Source organism: Amphiura filiformis, chromosome 1 (genome assembly GCF_039555335.1).
Source record: "Amphiura filiformis chromosome 1, Afil_fr2py, whole genome shotgun sequence".
In the NCBI taxonomy this organism is placed as follows: Eukaryota; Metazoa; Echinodermata; class Ophiuroidea; order Amphilepidida; family Amphiuridae; genus Amphiura; species Amphiura filiformis.
The window spans coordinates 2,504,919-2,523,526 of record NC_092628.1 but is presented as its reverse complement, the minus strand read 5'-3'; the positions used below and the strand labels follow the sequence as shown (position 1 = coordinate 2,523,526).

General features: G+C 37.2%; 1 protein-coding gene across 2 annotated transcripts in view; it reads left to right on the top strand.

Annotated features, from left to right (window-relative positions):
* The window catches only part of LOC140169529 (GPI ethanolamine phosphate transferase 2-like), a 35,791-nt gene extending 20,786 nt beyond the window's left edge, over positions 1–15,005 (top strand). For both annotated transcript variants that reach the window (XM_072192801.1, XM_072192792.1), the window contains 8 exons: positions 381–598; positions 1,273–1,503; positions 2,709–2,792; positions 4,229–4,524; positions 5,568–5,756; positions 6,562–6,934; positions 12,229–12,395; positions 14,658–15,005. In XM_072192801.1, the coding sequence (XP_072048902.1) occupies positions 381–598; positions 1,273–1,503; positions 2,709–2,792; positions 4,229–4,524; positions 5,568–5,756; positions 6,562–6,934; positions 12,229–12,395; positions 14,658–14,901 (1,802 nt within the window). In that variant the 3' untranslated portion in view covers positions 14,902–15,005. The remainder of the gene's footprint in view (positions 1–380; positions 599–1,272; positions 1,504–2,708; positions 2,793–4,228; positions 4,525–5,567; positions 5,757–6,561; positions 6,935–12,228; positions 12,396–14,657) is intronic.
* The last annotated feature ends 3,603 nt before the right edge of the window (positions 15,006–18,608 follow it).

The window sequence follows — 18,608 nt, the reverse complement described above, 5'->3', positions numbered from 1 at the left end:
AAGAGACTATGATGCACCTTTGCAAAAATCAAATGCATAGTTAGTTTTTATACAAGTGCGTAAGCTATATATAGTTAAAGAATACACAAACACCCTAAAAAATGCATGTTTTTTGTCTGTATTTCCAAAATTTGGGCAAATATTAAAATTTGACATTTTGTGCCAGTTAGGTCAAACTAAAGGATTAGGATTGAGTGATGTTAATGTATATTTGGTAAAACTCAGTGGCAGAATTATGCAGTAAAAAGTTGGGTTTTAGGGTTACGATCAATGTACAGCGCTGAAATTAGGGGTTCAGATGGATTGATTGTTTCTTCTTTTGCTTTCTTTTTGTAATTTTACCTCTCTTCTCCTCCTACATTTGGCTCTACCACTTTCAGAACAAGGTCTGCATCATTACCAGCATGCAGTGCGTCTCCATCATTCCTGGCTCCATCATACAAGTGATACAACCAGTACCATCAACACAGACCAAGTGGCAGGTAAAGCTATTGATTTATATCTGAAAGCAATGGCAGGAATGAAGGAAAGAATTGCATCATCCCTGACAAGATATGATGTCCATGCTATGGGCTGTGGAATCATTATTATATGGCAGGTAGGCTATGACTTCATTGAGTTAAAAAGGGAGAATTGAGATTCCACCTTTTTTGTGTGTCTTTCATAGAGGGAAAATAGCTTACCTCCTAAATAGTTTGCTGTGTGCCCTGTAAACTTTAGTGTCAAGTGATTTTGCCTTCCATTTCTTCAGAGGACTCCAACTGGCCAACACACCAACAACAAGGATCTCATGTACAATGAGGACCTAAATATGCGTTCTTGAAATGCAAGTCCTCAGCTCTATACCCTACTACTCCCTCTATAGCTAACATCCTCTGAAAGCCTTTAAATCATCACTAAATATTTCAATATATCTTGATCTTCAAATTGTGTGCTACCTTTAAATGTCAGTAAAATACAGGGCCATTTTAGTTTGGCAGACCAAACATAGCTTGATCCTTATAAAGTTTGGCCTTGTGAAAGTTAAGATGGGCTATTCCAGTTGAAATTCATACACCCCTATGGAAGACACAACCTTAATCCTCCACACAGGAAGTATGAATTTCAAATGGGGTTACCTGGATGAGGACTCCATATAAAATCTACACACCCTGCATAGCAGGTTACGGTCATGTCTTCCACAGGGGTGCATGGATTTCAACTGGAATGGCCCGATTCCATATCAAATTAATTTGTCCAAATATTGAAGTATGTGTGTACTTGCTGTTGCAGGTGCTGTTGATGTTGCTAATTGGCACCCCAACTTGGGCCTCTCACACTCACACCATCCGAGGATCTTTACCATCAAGCCTTCTGATTGGTCCAGACTGTCATCTTATGTCTCTTGTGGTTGGCTGCTGTGTTTTTACCATGGTGATACAGGTGATGGTGTGTACTACAGCGTATGGAGAGAGTAGTGAGTTACTGTGTATAGGCTCATGGAGAGCTATGGTCATATCACAGGTATTGTACTAATTGTGTGATTTCTGTATAGGGTCGAATATGAGATAACTATAAGCCATACCGCTAATATAACCCTTGGAGTGCCTTAGGTAAACTGATTCACAGAACTCGGGTACTGGCCATGGAAAACTTAGCATTAAACCATAAGTCTTTTAGGGGTGAGGCTAGACTGGTGCCCTCATTCATCAACGTTTTTTGTTGGCGACTTAGAGACTTATGTGTTAAATAAGTATCTGACTTTGCAACCAAACTTTGCAGTTGTGTCCAAATTGACCTTTTGACCTAGTTTGTTATTGAACACATGTATTTTACATCTTCATAGCGTGATCTTGTCACAACGATGCGGTACAATTAGAGAATAAACGATAGGAATTTTTATTTTGACTATCCTCTACCGTGTGATAGACGACAGGCAGGTCCAAATTTTTATCGTAGTAATATTGGACCTGCCTGTCGTCTATCATGGGTAGAGGATAGGCACAATAAAAATCTCTATCGTTTATTCTCATTCTTAGTCAGTTAAATATTATTTTAATAACTGTAAACTATTTTTAAAGCAAAAAAAACTCCCCCTTTTCTAAAATGAAAGAAACTTGTTTACAACTTCACATCTCTTGTTGCGCGTACTGCTAGCGTGTGCGAGTATTCCGCACTGTCTACGCATACAATGCGATACATACGCGAACCTCTATGAGCGTGTTATGCGTTATCAACACTCATGATGACGTGGGGTCGTCTACGGCCTGATAGACAACGCCCAAAATCATGCGATTGTCCAATCAGATTATGTGTCTATGTAATAGACCACTCCCACTGACTAAGAATGGCATGGTACAGTCGCCAATAATCAGTCGCGCTCATGGCGCACAACCAAAGTCGCACTGGAATATTTTCATGAGTCTGAGGACATTCCATGCCCGAGGCTAAGCTCCAAACATTGGACCCACTTGACATATTACAATCCAATTGAGTACCTGACCCTACATTGGCAAACAAGACATGGTTGACATCGTATGTAAATTAAGTTACGTTATTTTCAATACGCTTGTAGGGGAATAGAAACCATGGATGTTTACGGTTTCTGGAAGTCAACAGTTTATTGTTCTGCATGTCAGTCCTTGTTTGCTGGGATATGCAAACAGCTGCAAACACACAAACCAACACTTCAGATGATTTTTTTTAATTACATCCTACTTTTTTTGCAGGTGTTTGTATTTCTGTGTGGTTCCTTTGGTGCTCTATTGTCCTCATGTATACTAGACTCACGGTTGAAGAATGTCTTATTTGTGGTAAGTTATGTACATGTATTATCTTTACAAATTGCAGGTGGAATACACAATTGGTCAGAGGAGATATCTTACCCTTCCCAGAATCCTTTGCAACACGATACATCACCTCGATATATATCAAATGAAGCTTTTGTAACTTTGTACAGGTTCCATTGTTTTCAACTTGAGAATAGACTGGCTAAACATGGATTGATAGTCATGAAATAAACATATTTTGCAAGATCTGGATGTGCTGTTCATTGAGGTACCTTTTGCTCACTAATGACCCATGTTGCATTAGATAGCAAATTAGTACAGAAAATTGAAATGGAAGAAATGCATTGTGGGAAGTGTAAGACATCTTACAGACTGGCTATGAGTCATTGAATCCAGATACAAGTACAAAAAGAGCTGGTAAATAGAAATATCATCTTACCTTAAGGGCTGGGGTATGAACGTTTGGACAGTATTTATTGTGGGACATTAGAGCACATCAGACATATCGAATTGCATTCTGAATACGAAGAATGTCCTTCTGATATCAAATAACTTTGATTTTTTGAAATTCGCAATGTAATACACATTTTATGGCAAATCATTAAAAATTGATATTTTTGATATTTAACAGTACTCGAAGTAAACTTTATAAATCTGATGATTTATACTTGAAGTGTATGTAGGTGGGATGAAATGCCGACGATCAATTGAAAATTTTGACCTTTCAGTATTGAAGATATGGATTTTTTTCCCAAAACACCAAAAAAAAATTAGGTCTTTTGGGGAAAAAATCCATATCTTCAATATGAAAGGTCAAAATTTTCAATTGATCGTCGGCTTTTCTTCCCAGCTGCATACACTTTAAGAATATATCATTAGATTTATCAAATTTACTTCGAGGACTGTTATATATCAAAAATGTGAAAAATATCAAATTTTAATAATTTGTCATAAAATTTGTATTATTTCGTGAATTTCAAAAAATGAAAATTATTTGATATCAGAAAGACATTTTTCTTATTCAGAATGCAATTCGATATGTCTGATGTGCTCTCATATCCCACAAAAAAATACTGTCGAAACACTCAAAACGCTCATTCCAGATCCCTTAAAGACAAAAAATAGGGAGTTTGTCTCAGCATTCTTTTTTTTTTTTTCACATTCTTAAGGTTTTTTGGAGGGATTTTTCATTCACATTTCCAGTATAAATCAATTATGTTTGGATGAATCCAGGTGTGTGAAAATATTGGATCCAAAACAATGATAAAATTGGATGCTAATTTATGTGCATTATGAATTAGTCTCACTATGAGTTTGAAAATAATTTTAAGGATAATTTCTATAAACTCGTAACACATATATTAACCATTATTTAAAGATAAGAGAAAAGGGCACGATTTGCTTATAATGGAACAGGGGCCTAACTCATTTGAGCACTGTATTTGATATATTTCTTTCAGATGGAAGGGTGGACAAACTTGGATAAGCTTCTTGTATTAGGCACCATCATCCATACTTTATCTCTTCTGGCCAGTAGCTTTGTGGAGGAAGAACACCAAACATGGTACTTCCTAACCTTGACCTTATTCATGACCTTTGCCCTCATGGCTGTGGTCAGTGTAGAGCCAATCAACAGAAAGGTCAAGATCATTGTAACAGTGGTAGCAGTATGTAGTTTATGTCGTGGGCTCAGAGCATGGAATCAGACAGGGATTAAATGGGTGAATGAACCGGATATCGGTGATTGGCTTGTCAGGTGGGTATATAATAGATATTCTATACCATTCTATTTAGGGATGTATGTGTTAGTCTGTGTCCTGTATGCAACCTAATTAGCGCCCCTCTGCACGCTTTCTGATCTAAACTTGTTTAAATACCCCATATCAGTGCACATTTAGCACACAACAGGCCTATTGGTTTGATCAAAATTATCAATTAATCATTTGATAAATTAAAAGACAACTAATAATATTCTGAAGAAATATCTATTATTGAAATAGTTCCATATTACTGCCCTGCCTCTCAGATACCAATATTTTAGAAATAGTTGTTCAGTTATCTGATCAAAGCTTGAAATAATGTTACCAAGTTTAAATAAGTATACATGTATCCTACATAAATGAACAGCAGTTCAACAGATTCAAAATAGTTTCTCTCAATTCTCGCTATTCGCAATAAGGGCGCCGCCAGCGGTTTGCGATGTATCATGGGAAAAATCGTGATGTATCATGGGAAAAGGTCGACATCCAAGTCCGCATAATCTGAATATTACCATGCTATTACATAGGAACACGTGACAATATTTTTAGTTTGTCAATATAACGGTATTACACGCAAATCGATAGAGAAAAAATTAATTGTGCACATTTCAAATCACATTATTAAGTATTATTGAGTATCGATTCGCGTGTAACACCTTTATTTTGACAAACTAAAAAATATTGTCACGTGTTCCTATGTAATAGCATGGTAATATTCAGACATGCCGGACTTGATGTCTAACCTTTTCCCATGATACATCACGATTACATCGCAAATCCGCTGGCGGCGCCTCTTATTGCTAATAGCTTAGAATTGCTAGCATGCAAGGTGTCTCAATACCTTTAGTGGTTAGCGTATTAAATTTGTGGTGACATTTTTTGTATTTTTTCTGAAATATTTTTGTGTTTTTTTTCCCTTTTCAAGCATTCAGGACTTCAAAATCTAGAGGCTTATTTCTCCCATAAAATTGTGATTGATTGACTAACTGCATGATTGATTGATTGATTTGATTGATGTCTCTCATCTTTTTCTATACAGACCTGAGAACAGATTATATTTGTCTCTCATAATGCTGAGCTCATTCTGTGTCATATACAGCATTAGTCTCTTGCACAAGCAGAGTTTATTCATGAGAATAGCATTATTACTACACCTTGGAGGAGTCTACTGGTACAGGTTTAGCACAGGAGCCGTGTCATTGCCTTTTAGTCTACCTTCCTCTCAAAAGTAAGTTGTTTATATGTATGTTTGCATCCAGGGGTAATGGAGAAAGTGACAGCCTCTTTCTCCCAGCTAATAATATGCAAAAATAATTAAAAACAAACATTTCTTCAAATTTTAGGCCCCCTCACCCGTTAATTTGCCTACATGTATGTGTAACAATTAGTTTGCTTCATTGTTTTACTGGAAAATTTTCATATTGAAAAGAACTTGTGAATTCCTCCTTCCCCAGCAATATGGATATTTATTGTCCTTTAGTTGATATCAATTCTGTCATTTCATTGTCCAAACAGCACTTGGATAAAAATGACATAAAACAGGCGGGTAATATTTTCTGTATTACCTGCATACACCTCACATGCTCTTACACATAATTTAATGTGCTTGATATCCCAAGATGTGCGAGTATTTTGTATGTGACATAGCTAGGCTGCACGGTTATCAAAAGCATGGTGCTCTATTGGACTACTGTCTTTAATGCTCTTCATGCTAGCTATAGGCTTCAACATAAGCTTTGAAATATCAAGAGCTACCTGAACCAATACAAGGCTTGTTTGTACTCTTATTAATGCATTTCTCATGCTGATTCCAAATATGGTCGTGAAAATTTACAGTTCTGAAATTTGTGAATTAAAAAAAAAATTAAGACTTGTTATCTGCAGTTGATACACATGTGGAGAGAGTTAATCAATGTTTACCAGCATGTAAGACTGGTGCTGATGGTATTTAATATTTGCAGTAGATCTTTATCAAAATGTCAGTAATCTGATGAGGAGTTTTTATTCTGTTTTCTCCCATATTTCTTCTACAGAGGCATATATGAAGCTCGTTTAATCTACTTATTAATCTTAATAGTTATGGGAAGAACTATATACAACCATGTGACAATATTATATAGAAAATATCAGAAAACTCTGTCCGCAAAAGGACCGTTTCATCATTCAGAACATGATTTTACAAAAGCAGAAAGAACTGCACTACTACAAGACCATACAATGGACCAATATATTCTTGGTATTATGTTAATGACACTTCTATTTAGACCACATAATAGTGCACTGGCGGCCATGTTGGTATTACTTCAATATTGCATTGTGGGTATATTGTTACCATGGTTACAGTTGAAGGTATGGGCAGTGACTTTACTCCATATATGGATGGCAGAGGTGGCATTTTCTTCTCAGGTAAGTGGGTCTTTCACAGTTACATCATTAAATTTTTATTGGAACTGTTTTTTCCCAAGATGCATGCAAAAACTGTCTAAAAATATTTTTTAGTTACCGTATTTCCTCAAATAATAGCCGCCCTTCAAATAAACCACTTTTTTCAACAAGATGTATAAAAAATGCTGATATTACCATGCTATGTTGTGTAGTAAGCTTACCAAGGTGCACCCATGATCGCTAATGGCGTCGGTAAAATCTGGTTGTAAACCTGGAAGTGAGCCCGGAAGTTGTCGTTCCTAAGTACATCATTTCAGTGTGGGTTTTAAGATTACCTGATGATTTAATGGGAATTATCGTTTTAAAAATGACCTCTAACAAACACCCCTTTTTGGAAAACGCAATGCCCTCGGGGGCGACTATTCAAGGAAATATGGTATGATATAAAATTGGATCGATTGAGCCCATATTTATTGGTCGAGCTATGAGTTTTAAAATATTGGACGAGACGTAGTCAAGTCCAATATTTTAAAACTCATAGCGAGACCAATGAATATTGGGCGAAAAGCATCCAATTTTATCATTATTATGTGTTGGATCCAATATTTTCACACACTTGGATTCATCAAAACATAATAATGAATATAATCGGAGCCAGAGATAGAGAAACTCGTCCACATCTGCGTCACCTCTCAATCAAACTCAGTAACGGTTTATTTTGGAGCTATCGTGATGATTGAAATTTGTGATTGCAGCGGATCACAGCATTGCCTTGTAAAAGTACTGACATTGTTGGCTAATATCTGTGATGAAGGCAGCAGATGCAGCCTTCCTTTTACGCACTACCAACCAATCACACTGGCTGTAGGGAGTTGATTGTCAGATGCAATTTAGTTTCTTTATCTCTAGATATTGATTTGCTTTTTAAAGATGCATGCAAAACTGTTTATAATAACTTTTTGTTTAAAGTATTTTGGTGTTTTGTGTAAACGTGCATGTGGTCTTCAACATAAGGCACTTTATAAGTGCCTTTTAATTATTGTTATTATAATTCAAATTCCTCCCAATTATTTCACATACCTGGCAAATGTGCTATTCCTGTTGAAATCCATACACCCCCTATATATGGAAGACATGATCTGAACCTCTCACACAGGGGGTAAATATTTCAACCATAGCCTAGGGGTGTATGGATTTCAACTGGAATAGCCAAATGTTTGTGCTTATATACATGTACATACTATACCTTAGTTCACCTCAAGTTTAGTAGTGATGTAATTGCGTATTATTCTGGTCGCAGTTATTATCATAATTCTATTTACACATACATACAAGGGCTGGATGTTGGTGCACTTAAGGTGCTGCAGCCACTTGAAGGAAATTGGCTATTACATTTACATGCCTCTATGTAAGATTTAAGAAAAGTCTTAATGGAGTATTTTGTGATCCTAGCATCTGCTTTTTATGACATTTGTCAGTGGTACTTAGATATCCACGAAAAAAGCTTATTCCCAAAATTTCACGATATTTTTGCTTAACAAATTAATCTGCAAACAAATTTTGTACATAAACATCATGTAGCCAGAGGTTTCCAGTGGTATGAAAATCTCAACTTTTTTTGTGAAAAGTGGGAGGATGATGCTTTGTATCACAAAATACCCCTTTAAAATGGAATTGGGTAGGGTTGATTATTTTGAATGCCTATTGTATATTTTTGGGTCATTGGGTCGCTTGCCGCGAGGTTTGAGCGATCTCATGCTCCGCCTGTTTGCGTTTATTTTTGGTGTTTGTACTGTGTGTTGCTCTGTGAATTTTGGATATATGGTTTGCCATGGCGATCTCATTCTCCTGGTCATCTTTTATGGTTCTAGCACGATACCATCTCTTGGTTCTGGCAGTGTTATTTTCTTCACGATGCATACCTATATTGCATACGCCATTATACATGCCAGACCAATTCAAGCTGAACCAAGGCCGAGTAATTTGACATCCATCATTGATCGTGAGCAACGAATATCATACAATCGTGATCAATTGATCGCTATTCAACCTGCACGCTTGACTAAAGATTTGGCTTCCAAACTTCGATCGCTAGAAATTGGCACTGGCCTACCACGTAAACGTTACCACCGCAAAAATGGTAAGCCTATGGAAATTAATCGTGATCATCTGAAATGGATGTGTTTTAATACTCAATCATGTCGCGATGTAGCTACTGATGACATTTCTGAAATTATCCTCGATAATGACCTAGACATCTTAATGTTAACTGAAACGTGGCTATACGCTGAAGGTGATGAGGCATATGAAAGTACAATGACCCCACATGGTTACAAGTCTTACTCTTTCCCACGCTGCGGAAAAAGAGGAGGTGGAATTGCTTTTATCATTAGATCCAACTTATCCAGATATGTCAAATTTACTCCGTTGAACTACTCTTCCTTTGAAAGTGTTGAAATGAAGTTGTGTGTTAACCAACTTTCAGTTACATGCATTTGTTTATATAGAATCCATCATACCAAGAAGAATAATGTAACTTTTAATGGTTTCATGTGCGACTTTGTCGATATGCTTTCCTCATACGCTGATTCAAACAGTGATTTGTCATTCATTGGTGACTTTAACCTGCACTTCGATGAGCCCGATGAATCTTGTGTGAAACGCGTTAATGCTGTGTTATCCGACTTTCAACTCTTGCAACTTGTAGATAAACCTACCCATATTAAGAATCATATTCTCGATTGGGCCGTAGTACGGAATGAAAGATCTCTTATAACTTTTAATGATGTTCGTATTTATCGTGGGATATCGGATCATTTTGCTATTTTAGGACAGATTATCATCTTAAGACCTGCTCCTGCTAAACGTGTTGTGACCTCGCGAAATCTGAGGGCAATTGATACAGATCAACTGAAAGAGGACTTGTCTGTGCTGTCCCTTAGCATGAATAACTTGACTGTCGATAGTCTTCTTGATACCTATAATGATACCCTCCGACAGACACTCGATCAGCATGCTCCGCTGACCACTCGCAGTGTTAAGGATAGACCATCCGCCCCTGGCTCACCACAGAAGTCAGGAATGCGCGACGTAGGCTTCGACGTGCCGAACGACTCTGGCGCAAGACAAAACTGTCTGTTCACGAAGAGTTGTATATTAATGCTAGGAACGATACTATCAAGCATGTTACTGCCGCGAAGAAAGACTACTATGGAAGTAAAATAGACTCTGTCGGCTTTTCCACCAAACAACTTTTCAATGTGTCAAATGAGCTTCTGGGCAAATCAAAATCTCGTGCCCTCCCATCTAATATTCCTGTAGATGAATTGCCAGACAAGTTTTGCCAATTCTTCTCTGACAAAATAACAGGCCTAAGAGAGGAATTAGATTCTCGGCATTGCCAGCCTCCATGCTTTGCTATTTATGATGGTCCAGTGTTTGATAATTTTTCTCTGGTTTGTGAAGAGGATATTGTTGCTATGATGAAGGAAATGCCCAATAAAACCTGCATCCTGGACCCACTTCCGACATATATTGTCAAACAATGTGCCGAGAGCCTGGTTCCTCTAATCACTCGTATCATTAACGAGTCTCTTCTATTAGGTTTTGTTCCATCTAAACTTAAAGAGGCTGTTATAGTTCCAATTCTTAAGAAACATAGACTTGACTGTAATAATCTAAAGAACTTCAGACCGGTATCCAATCTACCGTTTATCTCAAAACTTCTCGAAAGAGTGGTTCTTCGTCAATTGCAGCAACACCTTTTTGACAATAACCTATTGGAAATAAATCAATCTGCGTATAGGAAGGGTCATAGTGTTGAAACCGCAGTACTGAGTGTCATGGACCGGCTGCTCATAAACTCTGATGAGAAATTTGTCTCACTCGTTGCCCTCCTTGACCTCAGTGCTGCGTTTGATACGCTTGACCACTCAATTCTTCTTAGACGCCTTTGAAATCACTTTCGGTATCAGTGGCAATGTTCTTAAATGGTTTCATTCATATGTGTCACAAAGATTCCAATCTGTCATTGTTAATGGTTCTACTTCAAATCCGTGCCCACTTTTGTACGGGGTTCCACAGGGCTCTGTATTGGGGCCAGTTTTGTTTACATTATATTCCCAATCCCTCTCAGATGTCATCAATCTTCACAATTGCTCTTTCCATAAGTATGCCGATGATACCGTTGTATTTCAAAGTGGTCCTCCTGAGAAGTTTGAGGTAACTAAGATCGCAATTCAGGAATGTATCAGTGACATTTTATGTTGGATGGACAGCAATAAGCTAATGCTAAACACAGATAAGACCGAGGTTATGATTGTGGGCACCACTTCGCGTGTTAAGCAGGTTGCTAGTAATTCCATCACAATTTTGAATTCTGATATCAAAATACAGGAGTCTGTTAAGTACCTTGGGGTGAGATTAGATCAAACGTTATCCATGTCCAGTCACATCAGTGAAGTTTGCCGCTCATCATTTTTGTCTTTAAGACGTATTGGGTGTATTCGGCCTTATCTGTCTGATAAAGCTACATCATGTCTTGTCAATTCAATTATTACATCACGCCTTGACTTCTGTAACTCGTCCCTGACTGGTATCACCACTGACCAACTTAACAGACTTCAAAGAATACAAAATTGCGCGCCCGCTTAATCATGAAGAAAAGGAAGTATGAGCATATCACCCCGTCATATATGAGCTTCACTGGCTGCCATTAGAATTTCGGATTCAGTATAAGTTAGCTGTTTTTGCTTTTCGCACTTTGAAGATACTTTACCAACTTATCTGTCTGCTACGCTTCTGATCGCATAAACCAGCTCGATCACTTCGATCTTCTACTGAAAGATTATTGAAATCTCCCGTGTAAATCTAAAATCGGCTGGTGAACGCTCCTTTCATTTCTGCCCGGCTGTTTGGAACTCGCCCAAACAGCCTCCAGAATACACATTCGCTTACGCAGTTCAAAAAGCAACTTAAAACTCATCTTTTTCTTCGTGCTTTTCCGGATTCACATATGTAACTTGTTTGTCTTTATTGTTTGTGCGCCTTGAGTTCTTTTGAAGATTGTGCGCCTACTAAGAACCCTCCATTATTATTATTATTATTTATTATTATTATTATTATATGGCTTTACCTTTATCTTCCACAAATGGAGTGCGTATTTCAAATGGAAGTTACCCAATTGTCTATTCTATTTGAAACCCATTCCCCCTCTCTGAAAGACTTGAGCTAAATCTTTCACAGGGGCAGTTTGGATTTCAAATGGAATATCCCAATATTTTACCTTATAGTGGTGCATTTCTCTTTATCTCCAGGGTAACTCCATTAGCTTAGCAACCATAGATATATCAGCTGGATACATAGGGCTGGAATCCTATAATGCTATCATAGCTGGAGGGCTGACATTCCTAGCAACATATAGTGGTTATCTTCTGTGGATACTGAGGTTGATGGTCTATATTACACAGCACTATAGTGATAGGTATGTTATACTATGGAATACATATCAGGGTCTGACTTAGGTTTCTGTTTTCTACTGGCCCTCTGGGCCATTGAGATTGTAGAGCTACTGGCCCAGTAATAAATTTACTAGCACAGCATTCTCAATATTTTCTACTGCAAAATCAAGCTACTGGTAACCAAGTAAATTCCATCTCCCATTTACACCCTTCTTCGGGTCCATAGAAAGCGACTGGTAATGCAGATTATACCATTGTTATTCCACCCCAAACACCGACTCTCTGAAGCTGTAGAGAGTTACTGTTCCATTACTCATAAATGGATGAGAAGTTCTCTCTTTTACCAATCCCAGATTTGGTGAGTTTTCAATGTATCATGTCCGTGGTCTCACTGCCTTCCCATTCATATAAGCGGCTACTTGGCTGGATTGCCCCCGATCAATCAATGACCAATCGATATTTGAACAGGCTTTTCTTAATAACATAGTGGCTAACTTGCAAACTATGCATGCAAAGTGACAATGGGACTGGGCTATGTCAGGGGTGTCACTAGACCAATATGATTCGGGGGTGTACAGCATGTTTTGCCGACGGATTTATTTTGTGAATTGAGGGGTAGGAGTCAAAAAAAATTTTGACCAATTTTTTTAATTTAGTAAGTAACTACTATAACATTTACAATAGGACTATTACGTAATGAATAGCACAATTTCTGAACACATTAACCTTTTATTATGACTCTTGCAATTTGCCGACAATTAAACCTAGCTTTGACTACATTTGCCGACAAAATTGTGTATTGGGGGTGTCACCACCCCCATACCCGCCTTCTGTAGTGGCAGCCCTGGGCTATGTGCTACCATATTAGGATTGGCAATGGGGTGAGCCTTTCATAATTGACACCAAAGTAGTCGTACATAGTTTAAAAATTATTTGGAAGGCAGATTTGTTACAAAGTCAAATAGTCTCTGTGTACCAGACCGGTTAGTAATTTGTTGGTCAATCACAAGTAGGTCTGTACAATGCAACAGTGTGTGGCTATATTTGTGGAGTGATGAAGGGTATTAGCTTGTGAGTATATAGAAGCAGATTTTGGAGAGAACTGAGGGATTTAATGTTACTTTAGGTATATTGTGTATTCCTTTACACAGAGACAGAACTGAGATTGTGGGACAATCTATCGTTATATTAGCATGGTTTAATGATAGTAATACATAATAAATGTTAATTTTGGATATCTAGATTGATTGTATAAATAGGGAGAGGAGAGAAGAGAAGAGAAAGGGGGAAAAGGAGAAGAGAAAAGGGAGGAAAGGAGGAGAGAAAAGGTTAAATACCAAGTTTAACTTCATTGAGGTGCATAAGTAAGTTCTAATTAAAAATGTTATGGAAAATTTTATGACAGTTTTAATTTTTTCCATGCAATATTGTGATTAATGCATCTCAGGAAACAGATTTAAGTTAGGAATGTCTTTATGGGGAAATAAATAAAAGAGGGGCATTATTAATAGGCTATTCTAGTTGAAATCCATACACCCCTATGGAAGACATGACCTTAATCCAACACGCATATATTTCAAATGGAGTCAACCAGGTAACCCCATTTGAATTCATGCACACTGTGTGGCAGATTAGGCTGTCATCCATGGGGGGGGATTTCAACTTGAATAGCCCAATAATTAAGAAATAAAGGGTAATGCATGATCCTTTACGAAAATAATGTGTCGAGGCAGTAAAACGTAAATAATGGGTGAGGCGAGCCGAACCCATTATTTAAACGCTTTTACTGCCGAGGACACATTATTTATGCGTGTAAAGGATAATGCTGCACCCTTTATTTCTATTCTATTACCACAAGATAGTGTGATTTAAAGAGAAAATATAAAAATTTTTGCCCAAATATTTCAAGTTGTTTACCTCAAGGTGGAGCGCATACGCGTAGCCAAAGCGTATGCACATTTCAATAACACAACCTAACATTCCATTCTCCCCTATAAGCAGGTATGCACATACAATAACACACCCCTGGCATTCCATTCTCCCCTACATAAGCAGTGTGCTGTGCGCTGTGATGATAGAAGAACATAAAGTTTGTTGCCCTTGACACTTTATCGCTAATTAATGGTCTGTCACGTGACGCGTTTCAACAAATCACAGTGCGCGAATAATGAGTCGTGGGGGTAATAGAATGTTGAATATAGTACAACATAAAAGTGGCACCATGAGTATATTTATATAACATTTGAATCCTACAATGAATATTTCTCTTGAATTTTGTTTTCCAGATACATATCAGCAATATGGGAATCATGTTATACCTTAGCCTTAAGCAGAGCACTACCTATAGCAGTGTACACAATACTAGTAACAATAGAACGTTATCATCTCTTTGTCTGGAGTGTATTCTCACCTAAGTTATTATATGAAGCTAGTGATACATACCTGTCTATCATATTGACACTGGGTATTCTATGCCACCTGTTTATGCTACATATATGTGGATATAAGGAGACGCTGAAAACTTTGTAGTTTAGGTGGGAAGCAACTTGTCATCATACAAAGTCCTGTGTGTATTTGTGCTGATCCACCACCGCCCATCTAGATATCTGTTACAGGGGCATTGTAAGAGCCTCAGGGGCCCGGGGTCAGGGGCCTATGGACAAGGAGCAGTGCAACGCCCTTTTGACATCTCCTTTATCAGCCCTTAATTCATTTTCGTTTTTGCTCAGGGCCCCTGAACCATCGGAAGCCCTGGAGTTCGTCCACCCACCCCGGTGGGGTCACTCCCTGGCAGGGGGGACGATAGGACGTGCTACCACAAGTACAAATTACCCCTTTTGCAGTCGATTTCAAGGACAAATCATGAAGTTTTCCCCCCTTTTTTACTCCAAAACAAGGACAAAATGGTACTCTGAAACACCCTATTTTATAGATTCCGAGGACACATTTGCAATTTTGACCCTATTTCAACATTTCAAGGAAGGGATTTTTAGGCCTATGAATGTGTTTTTTCAGTAATTAACAAGGGCATCACAGAATTCAAGTAGTACCCCTTGCATATAAATCAGAACCGAGAACAATATTGATCACGGGATGAGTACAAAGTAGGAAACAACATTTATTCCTGTGATTTTTTTATCTGGCCACGGGATCAGGAGAAAATAATAAGAACCCCTTTTTCAATTTCGCAGACATTTGTGCAATAAAACACCCCTATTTTTCCAATTTCACGGACAATTTTGTCCATGGACATGCCCTAAAAATGACCCTTTTTCCTTGATTTTGGTAACGATCGTGCGGTCAGTATTGCAAGTTGAGTGACCCCACCGGGCCACCCACTTGCTATACCCCTGCCACCACATATCTAGATATCAGTTCAGGTGGTCTCAAACAACACAAAAAACCATGTTGCCGAAATTGTAGTCTTGTGGGAGGGTGTCTTCGGGTGCTTTTTCAAAATGGCCAGCAAATATTCTGGGCACAAATATAGCTGTACACTTAACCAAAGCAATTCCGTAAGGACACAAAAATTTAATTACAAAATACTTCATTTGGCATGATGTAATTTTATTCTTCAACAAGGCTATACGCATTTGAATGACAAAAGCTAGATTTTCAAAAGTGACCAATTTGGATGATATTTCCTCCTTCAAGGCGATTTCCGCTGTCTTTTCTTATGGGTGCAATAGAGCCTGACAGATGAAGGCTCACTCTGCTTTGTTCAATATCTGCATGCTTTTGAGGGAAAGTCAATGTAAAGCTCTCTGTTTTATTCAAATTGTTCTAAGATAAGGAAATAAAGTTATATCGTGCCAAATGAGGTATCAAAATATGCACAAACAAAATTTTCCATCTATCGACCACTTTATTTTATAATTTAGTTTTAGTGTCTTTCAAAAATGATTTTTGTTTTAAGTATACAGATACTTTTTGTGTACAGTATGATATAAGACCTGTGCATTTTGTGGTGAAAATAAGCCACCTTTATAGATACCATTAGGAGATCATAAAGAATAAGTTAAAACATCATGGTTTCCAAAAATGCAACCCATCAGGGGGTATTTTATTGGCCTTTTTCTAAAATATCAAACATGCCTTTAAAAAGGCCCTAACAGCCTACAAGACTTAGCAACATGTTTTTTTTTTTCTGTTGTATAAAATCCCCTGATCCTCATTATAGTGCACTTAACCTTCCTTGAGTCAGTGACGTCAGTGCTAAATTTGGTTGTCACAACATTAAATTGATCTGTGTTGAATGAAAGAGCTGGTATGCATATTAATACCGGAATACAAAACCCACCCAAGTCCATGGAAAGTGATTTTGAGAAAACTAAAAAACCAATGTGTATCATACATGCTGGGTATACATACATACATGCTGGATTTCACATGCTCAATAGACGCACGTTTAGGGTGGATTTGGGTTCAACTTTTATACATATGATAGGCCTTTGTATAAGCAGCAATTTCCCATGCATAACTCAATTTGGCCAAAGCATGGACTTGGGTGGGTTTTGTATTCATGTATTCATATACACAAGCGTTGGAAAGCAGTGTGTAGAGACGCACATAAAACAACAACCTCCACGCTTTGACATCATTGACTTGTGGAAGGCAAATAGATTATGTTGCATGTTCTGTAACTGGTATGTTCTGGAATCATTTTTGTTTAAAACAGTAATGTGCAATGTAGTGTAGCAGCACTCCTCCCAGGTAATTTGCATATATAATTGCATGAAAAAGTTTTTGCACACTTGTGAGTGACTACATACCCCGGATCAATGCGTAAAAAGTTTGGAGAGCCAGATTCAGATTTATGTGAGATGTATATTGAAGTATATTTTTTTAACAATTAATCTTGAAATGCTAGTGTCTTTGAATCTTAATATGGGATTTTTAATGTGAAAATTTGGGAACTGTTAATGTGTAAATCAGAGTTTTTGAGTTTCTGAAAACTGGATGGTGGTAGCTAAAGCAGATCCTTGATATAAACGAGAGTGAATTTTAGAGTCATTTTGAAAAGAAAAAAATGCCTGACCTACTGAACTTACTTGAAATGTATGTCTGCCCATGAAGAACAGTTTTTCCCCAAGCATTATCTCAAAACTACAAGTGGTGGATTAAGTGAGTTTGGGAAAACACTCTTTAATCATAGATCATACATGTATTTAGATGATCTATGCTTTAATTACCTGTATGCAATTTTGTTTTATCAAAGAAAGAATCAAATACTACTAAAAGTTGTTGAAATATTTTTTTACATATTGTGCAAAGGTCTTATTGCTAATGTCAAGTATATTTCAAGGATATGGTGCTTGGTTTTAGTTTTGATTTTGCAAATAAATAAGGGAGCCAATGACTTCTTTAAACGGTATTTGAGATTATTCCAATGGCTTTATTTGTGACTCTTATTGATGTATTCTCTGTCAACATTACCTCAAGCAGTAATTACATGTGGAAATGTTAAACTCTCTAAACACAGGTTCAACTGCTGACAAGTTTCAAATTTTGTTGTAAAAGTTTGTACATTTTCATGTTCATAATGGAATCAGCATGAAAAATGCATTGAAATGAGTACAAACAAACCTGGTATAGGTGCAGTGGTTCTTAATATAGCTCTGGATATTTTGAGTATTAATGCCACATGGAATATCCATCTTAGTTTGATTTTGAGAATTGAAACCAATATATGTGATGAGATCAAGCAAAATCAGTCTGAAGTAGGCCCAAGTCAATCTTGGGATTCTTGCATATTTGCAGGGTATTCAAAGCTCTATTAGTGAAAACCCCATGTCAGTACGACCTTTGGTTACAAAGTTACAATTTGAACACTGTTACATTGAAAAAAAAAGAAACAGAGAAAATCAAGTATAAGTTAAGAATATTTTAATTTATTTTAAGGGATCTAGAATGAGCGTTTATTGCGTTTCGACAGTATTTTTTGTGGGACATGAGAGCACCTCAGACCTATCGAATTGCATTCTGAATACGAAGCATGTCTTTCTGATATCAAATAATTTTCATTTTTGAAAATCACAATATAATACAAATTTTATGACAAATTATAAAAATTTGATATTTTTCAAATTTTTGATATATAACAGTCCTCGAAGTAAATTATATAAATGTAATGATATATTCTTAAAGTGTATGTAGCTGGGAGGAAAAGCCGACGGTCAATTGAAAATTTTGACCTTTCATATTGAAGATATGGATTTTTTTCCCAAAAAGACCTA